This window comes from Bos taurus, chromosome 6 (assembly GCF_002263795.3).
Source record: "Bos taurus isolate L1 Dominette 01449 registration number 42190680 breed Hereford chromosome 6, ARS-UCD2.0, whole genome shotgun sequence".
Classification (NCBI taxonomy): domain Eukaryota; kingdom Metazoa; phylum Chordata; class Mammalia; order Artiodactyla; family Bovidae; genus Bos; species Bos taurus.
The window spans coordinates 111,260,657-111,286,766 of record NC_037333.1 but is presented as its reverse complement, the minus strand read 5'-3'; the positions used below and the strand labels follow the sequence as shown (position 1 = coordinate 111,286,766).

Here is a 26,110-nt window from a genome sequence, read left to right as displayed (position 1 = left end):
TGGACCTATAGTGGCTGCCTGTGTGTGTATATGGGAGCAAGGGTGGCTCTTAGTGGGTATTCTAGCCCCAGCCACTAGCATTGCGGTTGGTACACGCTAAGGGACCAAAGGATTTGAGTTGTGAGTATGGTTTTACTTGGGTAAATTAAAAAAAAAAAAAAAAAGTCTTGGAATCTGGCAATAAAAGCGTCTAAGGCGGCAGAGGCAGTCAACCCAGGCAGGTCTGAGTTAGAACCAGAGAGCTAAGTTTTCAGAAGCGCAGCGGTGTTCAAACGGACTCAGCCTGCCTCGAGGAGGCGTGGGTGCTGGGAGAAGGGCGTGCTCGCCTGAGCCCGGCTCTCGCCGCGGGAAATGGCAGCACCTGGCTCTCCAGGCGTGCCCCGGGGCATGTAGGCAAAGCTGCTCAGCGGGTCCAACCGGGAGCGCGCGTGCAGAACCCTCAGCCGTTCCCCACCGGGGCCCCGGGCCACGCGCTCGGCTCTCCCGCCGCGGGTGCATACGTTTCAGGAAGCGGCGCGTTTCGGCGGCCGCATCCTCAAGTTCCCGCCGGTGAGCGCCGGTTGAGGTCGGGGGGGGAGCGGTCTGCAACAGGTCCCCAGGGCACCCCTCGCCCCGGGCCTCGCCGGCGCGCCTCCAAGGCCGGCGCCTTTCCAGACCCGCCCTGTCCCGGGGTCTGTCTGGCAGGCGCGCGGGGCTGCGGGGCCGCCTCTCCGGAAGCCAGCCCGGTGGTCCCCGAAGCCGACTCATAAATCATTTATGAGCCGGGGCGGGGTGAGCCGGGTGGGGGATTAGGGGGGCGAGGAAAGAGCCGGGGGCGGGTGGGCGGAGGCGGCGGCGGCCAGACCTGCAGGACAGCTGGACCCGGCGCGCGGTGAGTAGCCCCTTCGGAGCCCGGAAGGTGTCTGCGGCCCCGACCGGGGGTGCTAAGCGCCCCCCTCCCAGAAAGCCGGGGGTGGGGAAATGGAGGGGTGGGGGGCGAGGGGCACGCTCCGCGACCCCTCTCCCAGCCCCCGGCGCTCTCTCCCCGGCCCGCGGCAGGTGATGCCAGCCCAGAGAGCGGCAGGGGAACCCGAGGGGCTGCAGGGCGAGGTGGACCCCGCGGGAGTTCGGGGCAGGGCGCAGACGCGCGCCAACTTTGCGGGCTGCGTGCTTGGTCTTTCCACGCGGCGGAGAGGAGCCGGCAACTGTTGGTGCGAGCCGGAGATGGAGGCGCGGGCGCGACTCAGACCCCAAGGCCACCGGGTCGCTCTCTGAGGAGGGCGGACCAGGGAGGCGGGTCTGGGGCCTGGGAACTGGTGGTCGGCGAGGGGAGTCCCCGGGGGAAGGGGAGGTTAGTGGAACGAGGGGTGTGGGGCACTGACTCTCCCCGGCTGGATAGGGAGAGGGGTCCCCTTCCTCTGATTTGCTGAAAGGAGTACGGAGTGCGACCGACCAGCACACGTGGGGACTCTGGGGGTGCCGTGGGCGGCCTTGTCGCCGTGCCCACGTGCGAGCGCAGTCACCCCTGGCTTGAAGCATCCCTCAGTCCACTCTGGGCGCGCAGCGCAGGGACCTTCAGCGATTGGCAGACGGAGAACGGGGTGTTGGAGGCGCACCCCGGCCGGTAAGGCGCCGGGGAGGACAACAAAGGGAAGCGTGGACAGAGGAAGAGCTTCACGGTGCCGGGGAGTCGGGGGCCCGAGGTCAGTTTCTCCAACTTCTCTCCGAGAGCGGCGGCGTACCGCTCGGGACCCCTCTCTCACCGGCGACCCCAGTCCACGCCAACCCGCGCCAGCGGCGGCCAAGTTACTCGGCACCCCCCGGTTCCCCCGGGTGGCGAAGGATTCCTGGAGTCTCCGGGCTTCTCGCGCCCGCCGGGCCGGCCGCGCATCCTTTGTCCAGCAGCCCTGGAGAGGCTCCTGGCGCCGGGGGCGAGCGGGCAGGAGGGGGCCCCGGGACGGCGGAGGGTAGCCGGGAAAGGCGGGGGCGAGCGGCGCCGCCAGCGCGGAGTAGCTACAGGTTGTGCCCTGTAGCCCGCGGCAGCTTCTGAAACTCGCTCCTGCCCCGGGGCTTGGAGGAAGGTTTTCCCGGGTTCCGGAGACAGGCAGCTGAGCTTGGTTAAATACAGCAGGTGTGTGATTGGGGTCCTGGAACGTCTCCTCCCCCACCCCAACAGAGACCCCTCCGCCCCCTCCCCCGGAGACTGAACTGTTGGCTGTTCCTGGGTTGCCTGAGCCGGATGACCGTTTTCGAAAGACTTGAATGTAGGCAACTTCCTATTATTCAACGTATGTGAACTTAGGACTTTGGGTGTGCAGCCAGGTCCTGTACCTGTATTCCATCGCCAGCCCTCCCACGCCATTCAAAACCCCATTTTACATTAGCAATGAGAACCACACGGGGACCGTAAACAATTGCTGTCACTCAGGTCATCAGTGAGACTAGAGACTTCCTCCTCTTAAAAGCCAGGGCCCTCTGTTTCCTGGTGCAGTGCCTTTTAATTTAGTTTTCTTAATGTATACCGTTTTTAAAATGAACTTCCTTATGAGTTCCGGGCTTCCCTGATAGCTCAGCTGGTAAAGAATCTGCCTGCAATGCAGGAGACCCCGGACTGATTCCTGGATCAGGAAGATCCACTGGAGAAGGGATAAGCTACCCACTCTGGTATTCTTTCTTGGGCTTCCCTTGTGGTTCCGCTGGTAAAGACTCTACCTGCAATTCGGGAGACCTGGGTTCAATCCCTGGGTTGGGAAGATCCCCTGGAGAAGGGACAGGTGACCCATTCTAGTATTCTGGGCTGGAGAATTCCATGGACTTCATAGTCCATGGAGTCACAAAGAGTGGGACACAACTGAGTGACTTTCACTTTCACTTTCACTTTATGAGTTCCATGCTGGACTATTCCTGTGTATCTAGTGTGGTGAAGCAAAGCGCATCAAAGGACAGGTAGAAAATAATAAAGCAAATACTGTTTTCTTGGGACCATTTCCTGTATGAAGGAAGTCAGTTTGTAGGGATCAAGAGTTCACACTGAGGTTAGTTCAAGGTCAGGATGCATTGTCACAAATGACCAAAAGCAATTCTGCATAATTATAGCAGAAAAGAGACTGGATACTGGGTGGCTTAGTGATGGGACCGAAAGGATGGCTAGCCAGGCTTGGGAGCCCAGAGGAGTGGACTTGGGGCTTGCAGCAGGATTCCTGATGGGTGTATGGCCATGGCTGCCATGAGGCTCTGACTGTGGCTGCTCGCAGGTTGCCATCACTGAAGTAGAAACTGCCTCTGCCGCCCTGTGTCTCATGCACAAGCCCAGAAGTGAGCCTCTGGTTGACTGAGCCTGGGCTCAGTTTGGGTACCTCAGTAGCTTCCCAGGTGGCTGGGGTGGGTTGCCATTTCCTTCTCTAGGGGATCTTCCTGACCCAAGGATTGAACCCAAGTCTCCTGCACTGCAGGCAGACTCTTTACCATCTGAGCCACCAGGGGCTCCTTCCCAGGTGGCACCAGTGGTCAATGCAGGAGACGCAAGAGATGTGGGCTAGATCCTTAGGTCAGAAAGATCCCCTGGAGGAGGGCATGGCAACATGCCCTAGTATTCTTGCCTAGAAAACCCCATGGACAGAGGAGCCTGGCAGACTGCAGTCTATGGGGTCCCAAAGAGTCAGACAGGACTTAGTGACTTAGCATGCACACATCCTTACTGAGTGCCTACTATGTGCCAGGCTCCAAGGGCACCAAGATGGGGAAGTCAGGGGCCCCACAAAGCTACTGGGCTAGGTCACCTCAGTGCAATCAAAGAAAGATGTCTGGGGAGGTTTTGCTTCACGCCTGTTGTTCTGCGGTTGTTTTTGGGAGGAGGGAGGTGTCTTTGGAAAGTGGCATGGATTAGTCAGGAACGGTGTTGGTTCTCAAGCCTTCATTGTCTAAGCACCAGTCACCAAATGAGGGTACTAAAAATGCAGATTAATGGGCCACATATCCAGAAATGCAGTCTGATAATCTCATTTGAAACAAAGACCCAGTTTCACGCTGATGTGGCTCTTGGGTCTGGAGCCATCCTGGGTTTGTGCGGGCAGTTCCCTGGTGGCTCTCAGTGGCTCTTGCTACCGAGTGTGCCAAAGTACCCAGACCTTGAAAGCACAGCAATTCGAACTGAGATGAAAACTTCTTCCTGGTCACCTTGACTTTTATCTGTAATCTATAGTGTTTTATAAGTAATGAGGTTTCAAAATGTTCTTAGAAGTGGCTCCAGAAGTTAAGAGGGACCTCCACTCGGGAGCAGGACGCATGCACCGCTCGGGTGCTGCCCTGACCCAGTGGACGCCCCATCTTTGCCTTCTCTGAGGGATCTCTCCAGCCCGCTCTTCGCTGAGGATGGCTGGAGTCTGTTTACTCACAGCTCTCCCGTGGGCCTCCTGCCGTCTCCCCTCGCTGTTTCTCTCTGTCCCCAGCGGAGCCTTGGTGGCATTACCGGGAAGTCAGCCTTTCTTAGCACCTGAGCTTTTAATCCTTCTAGCTGCTGTGCTCCTGCGTGTCCTCTAGCAGAAAACAAGACGTGTGTGCGGTGTGTGCACATCCGCCTGTGGAGTGTATGCACCTGCTCTGTTGCATGTGTGTTGTGTCTATGTGAGTTGTGTGTCAGTGTGCATGCTCGAGTCGTGTGTGTGATGTGTGTGTGCACGTCCGCCTGTGGAGTATATGCACCCGCTCTGTTGCGTGTGTGTTGTGTCTATGTGAGTTGTGTGTCAGTGTGCGTGCCTGAGTTGTATGTGTGATGTGCGTGCATGTCCGCCTGCCTGCCCGCAGGAGCATGGTCCTATCTGAATAACCACACGCCCCTCCGTCGTATCTTCCTCCTGCCCCGTTCAGCCCCGCAGAGGTGCAGACGGGCTTGGCAAAGGCTGCCTTGCCGTGTCTCCTTCTTCTTCTCTTTTCTCTCTGGGAGAGATTTGGAGATGGAGCAGGGCGCTGATTCGTGGTGGAAACCGTGAAATGCTCAAGCGCTTCCGAGCCCCAGCACAGACTGTTGGCAGGGATCGTCCTTTAGAAACACTGACCCGGATCCCTGTGTGTCTGTGTCCGTGGGTGAGGTGGACCCGGAAGCCTGGGGTCCGTGAGGGTGGCACTGGGCACCTCTGAGGAGCCGGACAGCCCGTGGTTTGATAAGGGGAGAGTCGAGGGTCCTTCCATTGGCAGGTCTGTGCGGACGGGACTGGAGTGGGACGGGGCTTAGAAGATGAGGCGGTACTAAGGGGGCCCCATGTGAATGAACGTCTTCACTCCGGTGGCTTATTACCTCCTGCCTCTGGTCTGGGACTTTCTTTAACTTGGTGGAATATAGACAGGGGGTCGTCTGGCCTCTTGTACAAATGTGTCCATTTCTTGGTGGTCTATTCCTTCATCTTGTGTGTGTTTCTGGAGAAAGTGAAAGAAAGTGAAGTCGCTCAGTTGTGTCCGACTCTTTGCAACCCCATGGACTGTAGCCCACCAGGCTTCTCCATCCATGGAATTCTCTAGGCCAGAATACTGGAATGGGTTGACATTTCCTTCTCAAGAGGATCTTCCTGAACCCAGAGATCAAACCTGGGTCTCCTGCATTGCGGACAGACGCTTTACCGCCTGAGCCACCAGGGAATCCCTATGTGTTTCTGGAGAACCCCATCCTTATTTTGAAAGTTAGTGAGTGTAATACACAAAATAAAGTCAGGGTGCTCCTGACCCCAGAGGAGAAAGGACAGGCAGCTCATCAGCTGCCTTGGGAAGTTAGTTCTCTTTCAAGTCCTCTCGCCCAGTGCCTTGGCACAAGCCAAGCTCTTGGTCTGGATTGTGTGGTTGCCTGCTCCGCAGCTCACACTGAGCTCTGCCTGTGCGCCCACCTTATGCTCAGCTCTGGGGAGAGAAATTCCAGGAGCACGGGGTCCACGCCACCCACACTGGACGCTGGGTTGGGAGCTGATTTCTGTTCCTGATCTTTCTCCCCTTCCCCAGGGGAGGGTGGGGGTCTCCTGCTGCTCAGCCTCTCATCGCCTGGACCCCGAGTCGCCCAGGGGGTGCCTTGAGACGGGGACTCCCATCAGGGCGACCTGGTGAGCGTGCTAGAAAGACAGACACCAGGTCACCCGGCCTTAAAGAGTTTGGTCCTTGCCCTTGAGGCCATGCTCTTCCAGTTTGGGTTGAGGGGAGTGAAGAGATAAAGTTAGATCAGTGAGCGTATTAGTGAGATGAAAGATGGAGTGAAACACGTCTCCAGGAAGGGGGTTGTTGCTGTTTGTTGTTTAGTCGCCGGACTCTTTGTGACCCCATGGACTGTAGCCCGCCAGGCTCCTCTGTCCGTGGGATTTCCCGGCAAGAATACTGGATTGGGTTGCCATTTCCTCCTCCAGGGGATCTTCCCCACCCAGGTCTCTTTCATTGAAGGCGGATTCTTTACCATGGAGCCAGATCACCAAGCACATTAGTAAAATAAAAGACAAAGTAAGACATATCTGCAGAGATGGGGAGAGCAGCCCAAAACTGGAGGAAAAATGAGCACCTTATCTATTGCTGGGGGGCTCTGCCTCTCTGAGACAGAGGGCTCTTGCAGGGAGGGTGTCTCAGAGTTGGGAGAGTCCAGGCTTGGGCCATGAAAGCCACCTACTGGGTGTGACTTCTGGCCCACTGTTAGTCAGCCGTTGCCTTTGGCAAGTCACTGAGATTCTCTGAGTCAGTTTCCTCATCTGTAAAATGGGATAATGCCTTAAGTGAGTTCCTACCTGTGGGCATGTAGAACGTTTTCAGATGTGGTTAAGTGTCAGCTTCTGAGACCGCATAGTCACTCCACTGCCTGGTGTTCCTGGGTCTGGCTCCTGGCGGGGGACCTTGTAGCTTTCCTGCCCCCGCGCTTGGAGCAGGCTCTGTGTTTCTTCCCCAGCAGCGGATTAGGCTGAGCACTTACTCTAAAGCCTGGCAGCCTCTCCACCAGGCGAGCTGCGGGTGCAGGCAGGCTGCAGGCATTAGTGACCCCCCGTCCCTTCTCTCCCTGCCAGGGATGCTGCTTTGATGGACTGAGTCCCCCTCCCCTGCCTGCCGGAGAACTTTCTCTGCTGCCCTTCGCTGCCTGCCAGCCTGGCCAGGAAACTGAGCACACCGTAGGCTCAACCCTCACGACACTTCTGCACAGGAACACGCTCCCGCCGTCCCCAAGGCTTCCAGAACACCCTGACGTGGGCGGCCTCCAGCACCACCTCATGTTTGGGGCATCTTGCTAGCCATGGCCCTGCTCCTTGGCTTCCTCCTGCTGCTGGGACTCTGTGAGGACACCCTGTCAGAGGAGCTGTCATCATCCGGGTACCGTCCTGATGGTTTGGAATTCCAGTTGCCTCCAACCTCCTATCAGACCAGCGACTCTTATGATCCTGGTCTCGCTGGCTTCTTCTTTCAGATTGTACGCTTCTTTGTCCAAATTGTGCAGCCCAATGCTTTCCCTGAAGGTAAGTCCTGAGGGTGGGAAAAGGTAGAATTTGTCTCCTAACACCACTCTCGGGCACACACGCATTAGTGTTGTTAATGACAGCATGATCGGAGGAGGATATATTCTATGTGGTCAAGTATGAGATTCTGAGTGATTGAATTGCACAGGAGCAGAAAGCATTTAGATGGAAGTTAAGAAAATCAAGTGAAATAGGTTGTCAGGAATGTGACGGTAAGAAAATGAAACTGAACTGTGTTGCCATGTTGTTCTTCCCATTCTTCACCCTCTGTCCCTGCCTTTTTTGTTTGTGTTGGTTAGAGAACTGAATTATCCTCAAGTTCCTACCAAAGGTAAAAGGTAGGGTAAAAATGCGAAGTCCCTGCCATCAAATGAGAAGTTAATAATGACCACCCATGCACACTGAAAGTTACAAATTTAACTCTCCACCTACCATGATACGCGGTTTTGACACTGCTTCGGGCCAGGTCTGGTGAACCAAACCTGTTACCTGGGTAACGTGTTTGCTTCAGTTCTAAGAGTCTGAGTCTGAGGACTGGAGGGAGCTCTGCTGGCCTCGTGCAGCTGCTCTGGGTATGTGCCACTGTCTGGCCTTAGCACTGGGGCCAGTCTGTCCTGGGAAATCTTCGGGGTGTGTGTTTTCAGGAACAGGATTATGGAAATGTAAGTGGTCTATGGGAAGTGTCTGCTGTCAGGGTTTGGCAGCCTAAATTTTTATTGATTTAATGTTAGATCTAGCTTAGGCTTGTTCTTTTAACTATGAAGATTTGCATACTGTCATTGATTATTAAGTGTTATAAAATTTGTGGTAGTCTTGATCTTCATCCTAAGATGGTCAGCCATTGTTCATAAGAAGATTATCTGTGAGAGAGAGAGAGGAGAGAGAATGTATTTAGCGAACTTTAGCACCTGTTTCGGAGAAGGCAATGGCACCCCACTCCAGTACTCTTGCCTGGAAAATCCCATGGGTGGAGGAGCCTGGTAGGCAGCAGTCCATGGGGTCGCTCAGAGTCGGACACGACTGAGCGACTTCACTTTCACTTTTCACTTTCATGCACCGGAGAAGGAAATGGCAACCCACTCCAGTGTTCTTGCCTGGAGAATCCCAGGGACGGGGGAGCCTGGTGGGCTGCCGTCTCCGGGGTCGCACAGAGTCGGACACGACTGAAGCGACTTAGCAGCAGCAGCACCTGTTTATATTATGGGCAGTTTATAGATTTTCTTAATATGCATTTACATAGAATTTTTTACATGTATTTGTCTCAGATTAAGCAGTTGAAACAGTCTGAAGTGTAGTTCTCAAATTTTTTTTAGTTTAAATATCGAATCAGTGGAGTAAATCACTCTGAGCCCTTCCGTCGTAGAGGAGAGTCCTGGGCAAGCACTGGTTACTGTTTACATCACTGCCTAGAAGACTCAACCTGGAAGTCTGAAGGGCAAAAGCAGAAGACACACTGAGTTTATTTATTCATAGTGAACAGAGGTTCACGCTTCTCAACAGATATCTCTTCTTTTATCTTTAGACTTGATGTAAATATAATTGAATAAATACACGGTTGACCAAAAAGTTAGTTGGAGTTTTTCTGTAACATCTTATGCAAAAACCCGAACAAAGTGTTTGACCAGTAAATATCCGGCGGTTCAGTGGTAAAGGATGCACCAGAAAGCGCAGGGGCCCAGGTTCGATCCCTGCGTCGGGAAGATCCCCCGGAGAGGGAAATGGCAGCCCGCTCCAGTGTTCTTGCCTGGAGAATCCCATGGAGGGAGGAGCCTGGTGGGCTGCAGTCCAGGGGGGTCACAGAGAGCTGGACATGACTGAGCACATGTGCAAGCAAGCACAAGTGCCTACGAGTGACTTTAGTCCTGGCTTCTTTTTTATGTAGAAAACCTAGAATTCAGTTGTTTGATATGAATTTGCAACGACTTCTTTAAAAAGATTGTGCAGCCCCCTTGTGTCATTCGGAGGCGGATCACGTAATCAGCTAATCCTGTAATCTCTTTCCATATGGCTATTTTTCTCCCCCTGGGTTTCATAGGAAGACTTCCTCACACTAGTTTCACTAGGGAAAACAGCATTTTTGAAGGTCTTCGTTCGAGTGATCAGGTTAAAAGGTGTCTTATTTCCAGTGCCTTCAAGGGTTTTCACCTCCAAAAACATGATTAGTGTGGAATTTAAATCCTAATGTAATCTTAGGATGTTAGCCTTCCTTGTCCCTTGACCTTCATCAATACTTATTACTTTGGAGAAAGAAGTTCCCAGAAGTAGATCAGAGCAGACTGACACTGCCCCTTTCGAAAAGCTTGTCAGGGTGCTTAGAGGGTATCATAACTGAATTTAGCAGCTGGTGCTTGCAAGTGTTGGCTTTCTTCCACCACTTCCTTACTTACACCCTTCCACTCAGTTACTAACTTACACAGTAGCTTCAAAGTGCTGATTAGGTGCTTTGCAATATAAAGGACACTAGGGCACAGGCATGGCTTTCTGGGTTTTTCCCCTTTTTCACGTGCCTCTTTTTAAAAATTGAAGTATAGCTGATTTACAGTGTGTGTTAGTTTCCGGGGTTCGTGTGTGTGTGTGTGTGTGTGTGTGTAGTGTATTTATATACGTATTCTTTTCAGATTCTTTTCCCTAGTTCCCTGTGCTATAAGTGGGTCTTTGTTGTTATCTGTTTTATATACAATAGTCATCACATCCTCCCAAGTGATCCCTCCCTGCCATTCCCCTAAGTAGCCATGGGTTTGTTTTCTGTGTCTGTGGGTCTATTTCTGTTTTGTAAATAAGTTCGTTTGTGTTGTTTTGTTTTAGATTCTACATGTAAATGGTATCATGTGATATTTGTTTCTCTCTGTCTTACTTCACTTAGTGTGATGATCTCCAGGTCCATCCTGCTGCAAGTGGCATTATTTCATCCTTTTTTTATGGCCGAGTAATATTCCACTGTATATATGCACCACATCTTCAGTATCCACTCATCTGTTGATTATTCCATTATATATATGCACCACATCTTTGGTATCTGTTGATGAACACTTAGCTTGCTTTCCTGTCTTCTCTGTTGTGAATGGTGTTGCGGTGATCTTTGGGGCCAGTGCATTTCATGAGCCCCAGAATGAAGGCTGATGTCTTCATAATTTAACATGCAGAGAGAGAGAGAGAGAGGTGGATTTTTACGTATTAATGACTTAATACATTAATCAAAACAGGTAACTTCAGGATGAGTCATCTGTGGAGTAACATCTTCACAGAGGATCATATCCCACAGGTCTGTTCTTTCATGTGAGGGAGTAGAAGTGTTTTGGGGGCACAATCCCAGTGCAGGGGCAGAAGAGGAAGGGAGGGCCCTGGAACCCAGCTCCCTCTTCTTGTGCCATAGGATCTGAGTGGTTTTCCAAGTTTACATCCATGTTCAACCAAAATGGAATACCCAGTTTTGCATTTGGAACTCTCTAAAGAGAAGCACAGAATGTGGTTCACTGGAGAAGGGAATGGCAAACCACTTCAGTATCTTGCTTTGAGAACCCCATGAACCGTATGGAAAGGCAAAATGATAGGATACTGAAAGAGGAACTCCCCAGGTCGGTAGGTGCCCAATATGCTACTGGAGATCAGTGGAGAAATAACTCCAGAAAGAATGAAGGGATGGAGCCAAAGCAAAAACAATACCCAATTGTGGATGTGACTGGTGATAGAAGCAAGGTCCGATGCTGTAAAGAGCAATATTGCATAGGAACCTGGAACGTTAGGTCCATGAATCAAGGCAAATTGGAAGTGGTTAAATGGGATGGCAAGAGTGAACGTCGACATTCTAGGAATCAGCAAACTAAAAGGAACTGGAATGGGTGAATTTAACTCAGGTTACCATTATATCTACTACTGTGGGCAGGAATCCCTTTTAGAAGAAATGGAGTAGCCATCATGGTCAACAAAAGAGTCTGAAATGCACTACTTGGATGCAATCTCAAAAATGACAGAATGATCTCTGTTCATTTCCAAGGCAAACCATTCAGTATCACAGTAATCCAAGTCTATGCCCCAACCAGTAACGCTGAAAAAGCTGAAGTTGAATGGTTCTATGAAGACCTACAAGACCTTTTAGAACTAACACCCAAAAAGATGTCCTTTTCATTATAGTGGACTGGAATGCAAAAGTAGGAAGTCAAGAAACACCTGGAGTAGCAGGCAAATTTGGCCTTGGAATACGGAATGAAGCAGAGCAAAGGCTAATAGAGTTTTGCCAAGAAAACGCACTGGTCATAGCAAACACCCTCTTCCAACAACACAAGAGAAGACTCCACACATGAACATCACCAGATGTCAACACCGAAATCAGATTGATTGTATTCTTTGTAGCCAAAGATGGAGAAGCTCTGTACAGTCAGCAAAAACAAGACCGGGAGCTGACTGTGGCTCAGATCATGAACTCCTTATTGCCAAATTCGACTGAAATTGAAGAAAGTAGGGAAAACCACTAGACCATTCAGATATGACCTAAATCAAATTTCTTATGATTATACAGTGGAAGTGAGAAATAGATTTAAGGGACTAGATCTGACAGACAGAGTGCCTGATGAACTATGGATGGAGGTTCATGACATTGTACAGAAGACAGGGATCAAGACCATCCCCATGGAAAAGAAATGCAAAAAGCAAAATGGCTGTCTGGGGAGGCCTTACAAATAGCTGTGAAAAGAGAAGCGAAGAGCAAAGGAGAAAAGGAAAGATACAGGCATGTGAATGCAGAGTTCCAAGGAATAGCAAGGAGAGATAAGAAAGCCTTCCTCAGCAATCAATGCAAAGAAATAGAGGAAAACAACAGAATGGGAAAGACTAGAGATCTCTTCAAGAAAATTAGAGATCCCAAGGGAACATTTCATGCAAAGATGGGCTCGATAAAGGACAGAAATGGTATGGACCTAACAGAAGCAGAAGATATTAAGAAGAGGTGGCAAGAATACACAGAAGAACTGTACAAAAAAGATCTTCACGACCCATATAATCACGATGGTGTGATCACTGACCTAGAGCCAGACATCCTGGAATGTGAAGTCAAGTGGGCCTTAGAAAGCATCGCTACGAACAAAGCTAGTGGAGGTGATGGGATTCCAGTTGAGCTATTTCAAATCCTGAAAGATGATGCTGTGAAAGTGCTGCACTCAATATGCCAGCAAATTTGGAAAACTCAGCAGTGGCCACAGGACTGGAAAAGGTCAGTTTTCATTCCAATCCTAAAGAAATGGCAAAGAATGCTCAAACTACCACACAATTGCACTCATCTCACACGCTAGTAAAGTTATGCTCAAAATTCTCCAAGCCAGGCTTCAGCAATATGTGAACTGTGAACTTCCTGATGCTCAAGCTGGTTTTAGAAAAGGCAGAGGAACCAGACATCAAATTGCCAACATCTGCTGGATCATCGAAAAAGCAAGAGAGTTCCAGAAAAACATCTATTTCTCCTTTATTAACTATGCCAAAGCCTTTGACTGTGTGGATCACAATAAACTGTGGGAAATTCTAAAAGAGATGGGAATACCAGACCACCTGACCTGCCTCTTGAGAAATCTGTATACAGGTCAGGAAGCAACAGTTAGAACTGGCCATGGAACAACAGACTGGTTCCAAATAGGAAAAGGAGTTCGTCAAGGCTGTATATTGTCACCCTGCTTATTTAACTTCTATGCAGAGTACATCATGAGAAACGCTGGGCTGGAAGAAGCACAAGCTGGAATCAAGATTGCCAGGAGAAATATCAGTAACCTCAGATATGCAGATGACACCACCATGGCAGAAAGTGAAGAGGAACTAAAGAGCCTCTTGATGAAAGTGAAAGAGGAGAATGAAAAAGTTGGCTTAAAGCTCAACATTCAGAAAACTGAGATCATGGCATCTGGTCCCATCACTTCATGGGAAATAGATGGGGAAACAGTGGAAACAGTGTCAGACTTTATTTTTGGGGGCTCCAAAATCACTGCAGATGGTGATTGCAGCCATGAAATTAAAAGACGCTTACTCTTTGGAAGAAAAGTTATGACCAACCTAGATAGCATATTCAAAAGCAGAGATATTACTTTGCCAATAAAGGTCCGTCTAGTCAAGGCTATGGTTTTTCCAGTAGTCATGTATGGTTGTGAGAATTGTACCATAAAGAAGGCTGAGTACCAAACAATTGATGCTTTCAAAGTGTGGTGTTGGAGAAGACTTTTGAGAGTCACTTAAACTGCAAGGAGGTCAAACCAGTCAATCCTAAAGAAAATCAACACTGAGTCTTCATTGGAAGGACTGATGCTGAAGCTGAAGCTGCAGTACTTTGGCCACCTGATGGGAAGAACCGACTCATTGGAAAAGAACCTGATGTTGGGAAAGACTGAAGGCAGGAGGAGAAGGGGATGACAGAGGATGAGATGGTTGGATGGCATCACCGACTCAATGGACATGAGTTTAAGCAAGCTCCAGAAGATGGTGAAGGACTGGAAAACTTGGCATGCTGCAGTCCATGGGGTCGCAAAGAGTGGGATATGACTGAGCGACTGAACAACAGCAAAGAGAAGCACAGGCTGTATCCTGGTAAATACAAGATGGAGAGTTCCTGTGCAGGTGGGGCTTGAGACACAGGCCTGTTCCTGCATAGAAGAAGGGTTTAGCTTAGATTAGACCAGGAAGACAAGCAGGTAAGCATACAGCTCGGCAGAATGTGCTCTAGAACTTGGTCTGGGTATTTCACAAACTCTGCCCTGATCTGAAGCTGCAGGAGAGATGTAGTGTCCTGGGCTTGGCCCACGAAGAAGCGAGTGATGACTTATATTAGGGAGGAATTGTTAGTCTGTTTATTAACCTAGAAAGGGTGTTGATGGCAGAATGTGTATGTGGGGGATGTGGGGATGGGGAGATGGGGAAAGATCGTGCCAGGCAGAGAAAACAGCGTGTCCAGAGAGTGGAGGAGACAGCGGTTCATGGTGGACCATGAGGTGTGTGCATTCATGAGGTAAGTCAGCCAGGGTTGGGGAGCTAGAGCTGGAGGACCCTGACTGGCAGCCCGGGGAGCTTTGTAGGGGGCAGGAAGCTAAGGCAGCATAAGCAAAGGTTGCATTCACTTGGCAAGTGTTGTTGAAAGCCGAGCCTTCTGTGGTGCACTTTCTGGGTGCTGTGAACCAGCCTCGAAGTGGACTTGGGTTTTGGGAAAAGAATCCGACTACAGCTGGTAGGGTAGCTCACAGGGAGGGTGATGAACTAACCTGGGAAGGTGATGGGGCAGACCGAGGCAGCTTTCCTTTACATGCAGGGGGTTTGGTTTAAGTCCTAGGTCTTGCCTGTTGCCTGTTGGGCTAACAATTTTCAGAGCCTCTGTTCTCATAAATGTAGTGTGACTCTATAGCTTTTGTCTGTGAGATTTAAATGAGAAGACGCATGTAAAGCCTATGTTTAAAACCATGCCTGAGAGACACAGAGAAAAATCCTCCATCATATTGTTATTTAGGGCTTCTCTGGTGGCTCAGACAGTCAAGAATCCGCCCACGATGTGGGAGACCAGGTTCAGTCCCTGAGTGGGGAACATCTCTTGGAGAAGGGAATGGCAACTCACTCTGGCATTCTTGCCTGGAGAAGTCCATGGACAGAGGAGCCCGGCAGGCTACAGTCCACGGGGTTGCAAAGAGTGGGACATGACTCAGCAACTAACACATTTACTTTCATATTGTTATTTGCGAGGAAGCATTGACCAAACTTGTTGCCAGAATTATTGTTGGGAAGAATACAGGAAAGAAAAGGTGTCTCCAGGAGGGATCTTTAAAATGTCCTTGCTGCTCTTCCCTTAGGAACATTCTCCGTGGCGATGCCTTGTGAGAAGCAGTTCCGTTACTTTTGAAGGTGGTTGAGCTGTGTCTCCCCAGCAGGCCCCACAGCAACAGAGCTGGTCTAGAAGCCACGACTTGGATCCAGCGCTGGTTTACGAAGTAGTCTCTACTCCCACAAAGTGTCTGCATCTCATGGGTGCTTGTTTTTCTCTGTTTTTTTCCCCCCCTGCTATCCCCAGGGTCTGCTGGAAGGCATACTGTGCACCATGGCAGCTTGTTTGAATCCCCCACCAACTTTGAGACGTGGATGGTGATCTTATTTCTATTTCTTACAGCCCCTTTTACAGATTGGAAAACTAAGTCAGGATGAGATTACAGGTTCAAAGCATACAACTAGCCAGTGGCAGGTTGAGAACCCCGTGTCTCCAGGACTAGTTATTTCTGCCGTATTCTACAGCTTACTTGGTGGGTAATTTTTTTCCGTTTTGTTTTGGCCAGGCTATGCCGCACACAGGATCTTAGTTCACCAACCAGGGACTGAACCCATGCCCTCTGCACTAGAAGCGCAGAGTTATAACCGCCGTAACACCAGAGAAGTCCCTCCCTTTTATTTTAATAATAGCGCTTTTAAACTGATTGCGAGTCACAGTGAAAAGTAGTGACTTGTCCACTGGCAGCGGGCACTGCAGGAGATTATCTGGTGTGGATGGTGAGCAGTGCCTTTCCAGTTTCGTGTGCCCGTGATGAACTTGGCAGAAATCATGACCCACGTCAGAGCCTTTCTAATGGAGCAAACCAAAAACCCTCCTCTGCTTTTATTTTCATAAAATTATTGTCTACTCTGTTTTAGTACATTTTAAAATTAGATTTGAGGATGAGTGACCTATTTCTAGGCCTTTCCCAGGTGGCGCTCGTGGTAAAGAACCCACCTGCCAATGCAGGAGACATAAGAGACTCGGGTTCGATCTCTGGGTCAGGAAGATCCCCTGGAGGAGGGCATGGCAACCCACTCCAGTATTCTTGCCTGGAGAATCGCATGGACAGAGGAGCCTGGAGGGCTACAGTCCATGGGGTCACAAAGAGTCAGACACGACTGAGCGACTGAGCCCACACACACACACGACCAACTTCCAGCAGCCTTTTAGGCTCATCCGATTTGCTCCCGGGAGGGGTGGTGTGGGGTGGACTTGCGTAAGTGGTGGGAGTGGAGTAGAGGGAGGCGCTGAGCTTGGTGTCCGAGGACTTTGGTGCCATCAGACTGAGCACCGCGAGTCTGTCTGTTGTAGGTGATAAAAACCTATTCGTAAAGGCGGTCCAGAAAGGGATTTATCAACAATAGCATCTTAGTGCATAACTCAGGGGACCGTGTTCAGTATCTCATAATAAACCAAGATGGAAAAGAACATGAAGAAGAATACATATATGTCTTTATATCTGTGTATTCCGAATCACTGTGCTGTACATCAGAAACTAACACAGCATTGAAAATCTGTAGTGAATACTTCAGTTAAAAAATTTTGTTTTTCCAGAGGGGGTTTAATCATCGGAACTCCGGGTTACTTCGTGACACTTGAGGGGCTGGGGAGGGTTTTGATCAGCAGGGACTCTGCCCGCCCCCTTCCTTGGCTCCTCCCTGCCCGTGGCCTCTTCCTTCCTTCTCCTTCTCATCCTCACCTCTGGGTTCCCCCATCCCCTCAGTCCTCATGGTGGCACTCCAGGCTGCCAGCCTCATCGGTTTCAGGCCAGCTTCCTAGAGAATCGCTGGACACTCTCTCTTTCTGTCTCTTTTTAAGTCTCGATCCCGGTGCTGCCTGGGGTCAGTCGCCAACCATGGGCCCATGGGGGTACCCATGCCCACAGTCACACCACACATGGGCCTGGCGCTGAGAGCCATCACAGCCCCAAGGCATCACAGGCAGGGAAGCTGGTTTTCAGGAAAGGAGTGGTCGGGCAGATGGCCCAATAGGTGTGTCTGTGCCAACGTCCCCTAGAGTCAGGGCGCTGTATTATATCCAGCACCTGCGTGTTCCCCCTTTATCAGACAGAGCCAGCACTGTCTCCTTCAAATCACGCGGATGCATGTTGGCAGTGCGCCCGGCCGTAAATAAGGTCGTGGAGGGAAATGATGACATGAATCGATCCTCTCTCCCCGGTGTCACTCACTGTGCTGGGCAGTCTACCATCGCTTTGCATCCTAACAGTGACAACAGCCAACAGCCACAATGGGCCTGCTTCTGGGGATTTGAACAGCTCAGCAATCTGTGAGCTGGGGACTGTTAACCTCATTTATTCAGAAGAGGAAGCTGAGGTCCCGAGAGCTAGCTAGTTGACCAGGGTCTCACAGCGAGCCAGTGGCAGAGCCAAGGCTGCTGGGTTGGATGTCCAGGCTCATAGTTGCCGCTTGTGTTTTGCTAATAAGGAAAGGGAGACCCAGGGAGGGAGGTTGAAGGACTGCTCCAAGGTCACACACGCCAATGGCTCAGGGACCACGCCAGGGGCTGACCCAGGGCACTGTGAGCGCATGTCTCCTCCATGGGCTTCCTGGAAGGAGGCGGGTCTGGAGAGTGTGTGTAACGGGCACTCCACTGATCCATCTGATGGGTCTCTTAGTACAGCTTTCATACTATGGACTTGAAAAGCAAGGCCTCTGTTGACTGTCTTCCCATAAGCTTGTCCACGAAGTGTGTGCCAGTCCCATGGAAGACATGAGAAGGCGAGCTTCCTGGTCTCCAGCGATGATGTCCTCTTCAAGGCCTTCAGGTACACGCAGGAAATGAGAGATTAAGTATGTAGTGTTAGCCGCTCAGTCGTGTCCAGCTGTTTGCAACCCCGTGGACTGTAGCCCCCCCAGGCTCCTCCGTCCATGGGATTCTCCAGGCAAGAATACTGGAGTGGGTTGCCATGCCCTCCTCCAGGGAATCTTCCCCACCCAAGAGCGAACTTGGGTCTCCTGCATTTCAGGTGGATTCTTTACCATCTGAGCCATAGAATGTCAATAAAGAGAGGCCCTTTCACCCCAGCAGCTGTGGGATGAGACCCACATGGTGGGAGACATCACTTGTCCACGGAGTGGGAGAGAAGTTCTAAGATAGACACCCTAGAGAAGCAGCTGTCCACCATGATCTGGAAGTGCTGGGGCAAAAGCAGAGAGATGTTACAGGAGGGGTGGCCCCAGGTCAGCCTGTCGTGTCCCCTCTGCTGGGCTGGAGTCTAGATTCAGAGATGAGCCCGACAGGTTTTGTTGCTGTTGCCTTTTTGGCCACATTACACAGCTTGTGGGGATTTTAGCTCCCGGATCAGGGATTGAACCTGCAGCTCCTGCCTTGGAAGTGTGGAGTCTTAACCCCTGGACCACCAGCAAAGTCCTGAGCCTGACATTTGAGTGGTGGTGAAGAGTCTGCACTCTAGAGCCACTGGCTGGGTTTGAATTCTGGCTCCTGTGTTGACGAGCTGTGTGACCTTGGGCATGCATGACTCGTTGGAAAAGACCCTGATGCTGGGAAAGATTGGAGGCAGGAGGAGAAGGGGACGACAGAGGAGGAGATGGTTGGATGGCATCACCGACTCAATGGACATGAGTTTGAGCAAGCTCCAGAAGATGGTGAAGGACAGGGAGGCCTGGCGTGCTGCACTCGGTGGGTTTGCAAAGAGTCGGACACGACTGAGCGAGTGAACAACAACAGATCAGCAGTGAGCTAGGCACCTGGTGCTCTTTGGAGAGATGGTGCTGCCTGTATCTCCCTGCTCTCAAAAGGCTGACGTTGAGCCAGCAGCCTCTGCCTCAGCAGTCAGCTGCAAGGCTGGAAGGCTGGTCCCTGCTGACTGCCAAGCATGAACAGTGCCCATGACTTCCGGAGGAGGGACTCGTGCTGGTGAGCCATTGTAGAAGACTTCCTGGAGGAATAGCGTTTGGGCTGAGCTGTGTGGGTGTGGAGGAGCTCAGAGAGCAGAGTGGAGCGCTCCTGGTGCCCAAGCAGAGAGGCCAGAATGATGGGAGATGAGACAGGGGCTGGAAGGACGGGGCCCAGAGAGCAGGGAGCCCAGAGCCCTCCATATCTGGGAGGTTGTCAGGCTCCTAGCTTGGGGAGGAGCTTATGGGCAGATGGCAGACTGGCTCTGGAATGTTGGCCGACGTGCCTGCACGGGGTCTGATAGATAGTGGAAGGTGGGCATTGCTCAGTAAACCTGTCACCCCAGCCCGAGCTGCAGGAAGGAGGCCATGGGGTGGGGTGGGGTGGGGTGTGCACAGCCCATTGAGGCTGTTCTTGGGAATTCTCATGTTCACGTGGACACTGGTGGCCTAGCTCAGTGCTACTCGAGGTGTGGCCTTCAGACCAAAAACATCAGCCTGACCTGGGAGTTTGTAAGCTATGCTTGGGCTCCACCTGCTAAATCAGGTGTCGCAAAGATTCAGACATGGCTAAAGGGATCTGGTGGCAGCAGCAGCCTCCTTGCTGTGTCCTCATTTGGTGGAGAGAGAGAAGGTTCTGGTCTGTCCCTCTCTTTCTTTTTTTATAATAAATTAATTTATTTTGCTGCACCAGGTCTTGGTCACGGCACGCGGGGTCGTCTGTGTTCATCGTGGCAGGCAGGATCGTTTTTAATGCTGCAGGCGGACTCTTTGTTATGGCATCTGGTTCCCCAGCCAAGGCGCGAACCTGAGCCGCCTGAATTGAGAGCTTGGAGGCTTGGCCAGCAGACCACCAAGGGAAGTCCCTTGTCTCTTCCTTTTCTTGCGAGGACATTAATCCCCCCATAGCCCATCCTCATAACTTCGTCTAAACGGATCACCTCCCACAGACCTCACTTCCAAACTCCTGCATACTCAGGGTTAGGGATTCAGTCTATGAATTTGGGGTGACTCAGTCCATAGCAGGGCCTTAATACATAGTGCTGCAATGAAGATTCCTGTATGTGTCTTTTGTGATTATATATTCACATAATATATTCACATAATATATATGAATTGGGATGAATTCATATATGAATGAATTGCTGGGCCACAGGGTAAACATTTTTTTTCACCTTTACTAATACTACCAAACAGTTTTCCAAAGTCAGTAAACCAACTCAATCCTTATTTTTTTTTAAATATGGAGAATTTCAAATACGTACGCAAGTAGAAAGGCCCTCATCACCCATCACCCTAGATTCTGCAACTCAACCCATGACCAGTCTTATTTCTGCATCTACCCAATCCTCACTCCCTTCATTTGGCAACAAATTCCAGTTTTCCTATAATTTCCTCTGTAAATATTTCAGTGTAGTTCTTTAAAAATAAAGACTTCATGCTGTTATAGTGTAGAAAGTCAGCAGTAGATCTTCGGTATAATAAAATATCCAGGAAATGTTCAGATTTCTTGATTGTCTCATAAATGCAGTTTTTAGAGCTGTTTGTTTGAACTGGGATCCCGATGATGCCAGCACACTGCAGTTGTTAACGTGTCTCTCTCTGTCCGTTTTTACCTTGCACAATGCCCGGCCGTGTCTTTCCCCCTGTCTTGCAATTCATTTGTTGAAGAACTTAGTTACTGTTCTAGTAGTATTTCCCATGGGCTGAATTTTGCCGATTCCATCTTCACGGTGTTCTTTACATGTTTCTCTGTCATCTACGTCTCGTATAAACTAAGACTTGTAGAGCTCAGATGCAGATTTGTTTTGGGAGAAAGAACAGTTTATAGATGGTGTTGACATCTGGTTATCTCTCCTTTTGATGATGTTAGCAGCACAGATGGTCACCATCTATATTCACTCATTCATAACCCATCCAGTCCTTTCAAAATGGTTTGTAAACAGGCTCTCAAGTACATTGGAACTCTTCAGAAAAAACACAGATTTCTTTGCATATTCTGTAACTTGAATTGTTCACTGAACATTTTATGGCAGACATCTCTTCTCGTCTGTTCCTGTAAGTTGTGTTGCCTAAAATAAAAACTCTTCTAAAGTAAGGAACCTAAAATGTTCATTCACCAATCTTCTGATGTAGGGTCAAGGCGTACATTTTTAAATTATGAGTTCATTGCTTACAGCTCAGCATCAATTAGTGTCTCCGATGTAAACAGCGTCCACGACGCATCCTCCATAATTTTTGGTTCTTTGTTTTGATTTCTTTGACGCGGAGCAAAACAGAGTTCAGAGCTCTCGATTTTCAGTCTGGTTTTTCTTCCGCAGACTTTTACAGTTTACTCACATGTATTTCATCCAATGAACTGGCCTTTACTAAGTCTTTATAGAACATTAGACTTAGTTTTCAAAGCTCATTCTTTTCATGTTCATATTTCCTCAGTTTGTGTAATGTTTTAATCACACATTTCTTAATATTTAGTTACTTATTATATATGGAGAGGCAGAAAGAAACTTGAAAGCAAACCCAGGGTTATGGGTTGCATTGTCCCTCCCACAGTTAGTACATTGAGGTCCTGACCCCCAGTACCCCAGAATGTGACCTTGTTTGGGGGTAGGGTTCTCCTGGAGTAGTGTGGGCTCCTCATCCCCTGGGACCAGTGTCCTTGTGAAAAGGAAAAGCTGGGGACATATCCAGACCCAGGGAGGATGCCACGTGAAGACTGGAGTCCCGGTGCCACAGGCAAAGGAAGTACCAGAGCTAGGTGAGATCTAGAACTGGTCTGTCCTGAGCATCTTCTCAGGGAGTGCCTTGACACCCTGATTTCAGACTTCCAGCCCCCAGAAGCGTGGGACAATAAATTTCTGCTGGTTAAGCCACTCTATTGTGGTCCTTTTTTTAAAACACTATTTTAAAATTCATTTTTGGCTGCACTGGATAAAGACACAAAGATACAACAAATTCATCTTTGTTTCTGCACGCGGGCTGTCTCTAGTTGTGGCGAGCGGGGGCTGCTCTCTAGTTCTGGCGCGTGGGCATCTCACTGAGGGGGCTTCTCTTGTTGCGGAGCACAGGCTCAGGTGCCTCCCGGCACGTGGGATCTTCCCAGGCCAGGGATCAAATCTGTGTCCCCTGCACCAGCAGGTGGATTCGTAACCACTAGACCACTGGGGAAGCCCCCATTGCAGTGCTTTGTTACAACAGCTCTAGCAAACCCGTCTGGACGAGTGGACTGGTGTTTGCAGAGGCCCGAGGGCAGGGGTGTGCCTTCATGGTGATGGCTGAGCCACAGCCGTGTTCTCTGAGGGCGGGATTGATGTCTGGGTCCTCTGCTCAGCTGCAAAGTGGGGTTTAGCTCCAGAATCTCCACCGTCCATTTGTACACTCACACCATCCTTGCCTTGAATTCATGAAGATTCAGCTTTACGTGTTGAAGAGTAAGAAAAAGACAGAGAAGTGGCTTAAGCAGTACAAATGTTTCTTCCTACAGCAGTGCAGTTGCATTATGTAGTATGGAGCTGCCTTCTGCATCAGTGCTTTAAAGAAAAACTCACTGCTTGCTTGAAACAAGACTTGAGGGGCTTTCATGAATAATTCCTTTTCTACCTGTTTTTTTGTTTCCTACACCTCCTGCTTGACCTTGAGGACCTCACCCCCTGGAGATCAGACACCTCATTCTGTTGCCTCCTTCCCTCCCCTGGCCTTCCGGCAAACTCCTTCTGTTTCTTTAAAACTGTCTTCATGTGATACCTGTTCTGGAAATCTGGTCACGCTCCTCTCATCATTTGGTTTGTATTATTTCGGTGTCTTTGTATTTTGTGCACTTTTCCTATTGCATGTTTAGCACTGCCTTTTAATAGTTTGCTGTCTTAGGTTATAGAGCTACTGATGCTAACAGTGCCTGGCATATTGGAGATCCTTCATCAACAGATGAGTGGATAAAGAAGATGTGGTATACACACACATGCACACACACAATGGAGTATCACTTAGCCATGAAGAAAAATGAAATTTGGTCATTTTCAACCACATGGATGGACCTGGAGGGCATTGTGTAAGTGCAGTAACTCAGACAGAGAGAGACAAATAATGTATGATATCACTTATATGTGGAATCTAAAAAAAAAACTCAACAAACTAGTGAATATCATGAAACAGAAGCAGACTTCCAGAGTCAGAGAGTAAACTAGTTACCGGTGGGGAGAGAGGGGAGGGGCTGTAAAATGGTGGGGGGATGGGAGGCACAAACCATTAGGTGTAAGATGGGCTCAGCCGTGCATTGTGCAACACAGGAAACAGAGCCAATATGTTGTCATAACCGTAAATGGAACAGAACCTTTAAAAATTGTATAAAAATAAATTTAAGAAATTAAACAATAGAATCCTAAAAGCCAAGTTCTTCTTGAGTAGGATTTTAAAAAATACCTAAATAATTTTAAAACTAGAAGAAAAAGGTTGGAGAAGACCCCAGGGCAGTGGCTTAGGTGAGAGAAGTCTCTGCAGCCCTTCCAGGAGAGGGGTGACCCATTCACAGGAAGCAGCTTGAAAGAGAGACGGGCTTCTGTTTGGTAATTCTTCAGGAGGAAATTTTGGAGTCAGCGCTGTGGACCAAAAGGTGGGGGTGACCTAATTTCTTTTGTGTTTGACATTGTCAAACACAGGACAGGAATCTGTAAGTCCTTGTCCAATTATTTGAAAATATTTAATATTTTAATAATGTAATTGACGGGATTACTGACTCAGTATGACATGTTTACTGACGGAGATGAAGGCTGTCTCCCAACCTGGTTGGCAGTAAATAGCCTTGTATCCCGGAGAGGAGGAGGTTGTGTGCGTTCTAATATCCTCGTGGAGGTTGGCTGACCCAGAAGCTCAGCCTAATGAGCTTTGGACAGCAGGCCTCTGGAAGGGCGATTGATTGTGACATGTGCGCTTAACGTTGCAAGGCTACTGTGCTATAGAACGACGGAATACTCGGAAAGCCTGCTTCGCAAGGAACTGCCTTTCTGTAAGGTCATTCCAAATCTAACTGGAATTTAGTGCAATAGCAATAAAGCAGAGTCGAGATGAACATCTACTCTGAAATTAACAGCTGACTTCAGAAATGCATGCTTCCCGAGTATTGCGTTGTGATCACAGACACAAACCAGTCTCCTAAAGAACCAGCTTGCTCAAAGGCAGACCCATGGTTCCGCTGTGAGCATGTGTATCGGATCCGTGCACTTCTCTGTCCGGGCGTTCTCCCTCTCTGAGGCCACCCATCACCTGGACCCTGTGGATGCTTCAGCTCAGAGAGTGGGGAGGGCGTACACGGTAGCCTCCAGAGGACCATAACAGTTCGCACCAGCTGCCTCCCCCGTCCTCCTGGAACACACCCCACGAGGTCCTGCCGTGACCCTTGGCCTCTGACTGCTCTCTTTGCATGGACCTTTCTTCTGCATGGCTTGCTTCTCACATCGCTTGGTCTTTGCTCGGATGTCATCTCCGTCTCTGGCCACGCTGCCTAATTGAATACCCCTCTCCCCAGTCCTGACCTTGCTTCATCTTTCTGTCTGGCACATATAGTGGGGTTCTAGTATGACCAACCTAGAGAGCATATTAAAAAGCAGAGACATTACTTTGCCAACAAAGGCCCATCTAGTCAAAGCCATGTTTTTCCAGTGGTCATGTATGGATGTGAGGGTTGGACCATAAAGAAAGCTGAGCACCAAAGAATTGATGCTTTTGAACTGTGGTGTTAGAGAAGACTCTTGAGAGTCCCTTGGACTGCAAGGAGATCCAACCAGTCCATCCTAAAGGAGATCAGTTCTGGGTGTTCATTGGAAGGACTGATGTTGAAGCCGAAACTCCAATACTTTGGCCACCTTATGCGAATAACTGACTCATTGGAAAAGACTCTGATGCTGGGAAAGATTGAAGGCAGGAGGAGAAGGGGACGACAGAGGATGAGATGGTCGGATGGCATCACCGACTCCATAGACATGAGTCTGAGTAAACTCCAGGAGTTGGTGATGGACAGGGAGGCCTGGCGTGTTGCAGTCCATGGGGTCACAAAGAGTCAGACACAACTGAGGGACTGAACTGAACTGAGTAAACATCTCTTATCTTGCTGATCTGCATCTTGAAGGGTGGGACTCTTGGGCTCACCTCTTCCGTGCTGTTTCCCCAGAGCCCAGAAGAGCGTACCCGGGACATACACAGCAAGTGCTCCTTAAATGTTTGTTGTGTTCGCACCCGTGGATAAGCTCTTGTATACCGCCGCAGCCCGCCCTGCCCCCGCTGGCCTGTTAGTAACCAGAAGCTCTCCACGTTCTTTCCTGTCAGTGGTGGCTTTGCACGTGGCATGCCTTCCATCTCAACATTTCTCATCTTGGTGGGTGGCTGGTTCCTTCATCTCTGCCAAGTCTCGCCTGCCTGTGTTTCCTCCTCCGATGGTGACCTTCCCAGATGCACAACAGCAAGCTGCCTCCTTGCTTTTCCTTCTCGACTCAGTGCTGCCTCGTCCCAGCCCCTCATCCTGCAGGAGCCCCCTCTGTGAGCACCATCCCGATCATCCCCATCCCCTTCTTCTTCTCTTCCATCTCGATTCTCTTCTGGCAAAACTTCAAATCTGATCGCCCCACTTTCTGGTTACTCCATCTTACGTCTGTGTCAGAGCAACTCACTGCTTCTAAGAAACATTGAGACTGTGCCTACAGGACTCGCTTTAAATGTGTATCCACAGACCTCCAAACACAGCACACCCCTGGCAGTCCAGACATGGGTAAATTCCCTTCCTATTTGCATATTCTCTCTTGAATATGCAAGAACCTCGTACTTCATGGAGAAAATGGGTGGAATCACATGGGAAATAACTTATCCCTCCGTATTTTTATTTCCAATTTTTTGCTAGACTTAATCAGGCATTTAGAATTGTTTTCCCTAGAGTTAACAATCAAAAGCTAGTTTTGGAAAGGACTATCAACTTACCAGAAGGTCGTGAAATGGTTGACGCCACCACCAGTAATGTGTTGGACATTTTTAAGATGGAATTA

At 49.7% G+C, this 26,110-nt stretch overlaps 1 protein-coding gene across 1 annotated transcript in view; it reads left to right on the top strand.

Annotated features, from left to right (window-relative positions):
- The first annotated feature begins 266 nt into the window (after positions 1-266).
- The window catches only part of PROM1 (prominin 1), a 122,878-nt gene continuing 97,034 nt past the window's right edge, over positions 267-26,110 (top strand). The window contains 2 exon segments of the mRNA NM_001245952.3: positions 267-549; positions 7,002-7,445. Of these exon segments, the coding sequence (NP_001232881.2) occupies positions 7,226-7,445 (220 nt within the window). The 5' untranslated portion in view covers positions 267-549; positions 7,002-7,225.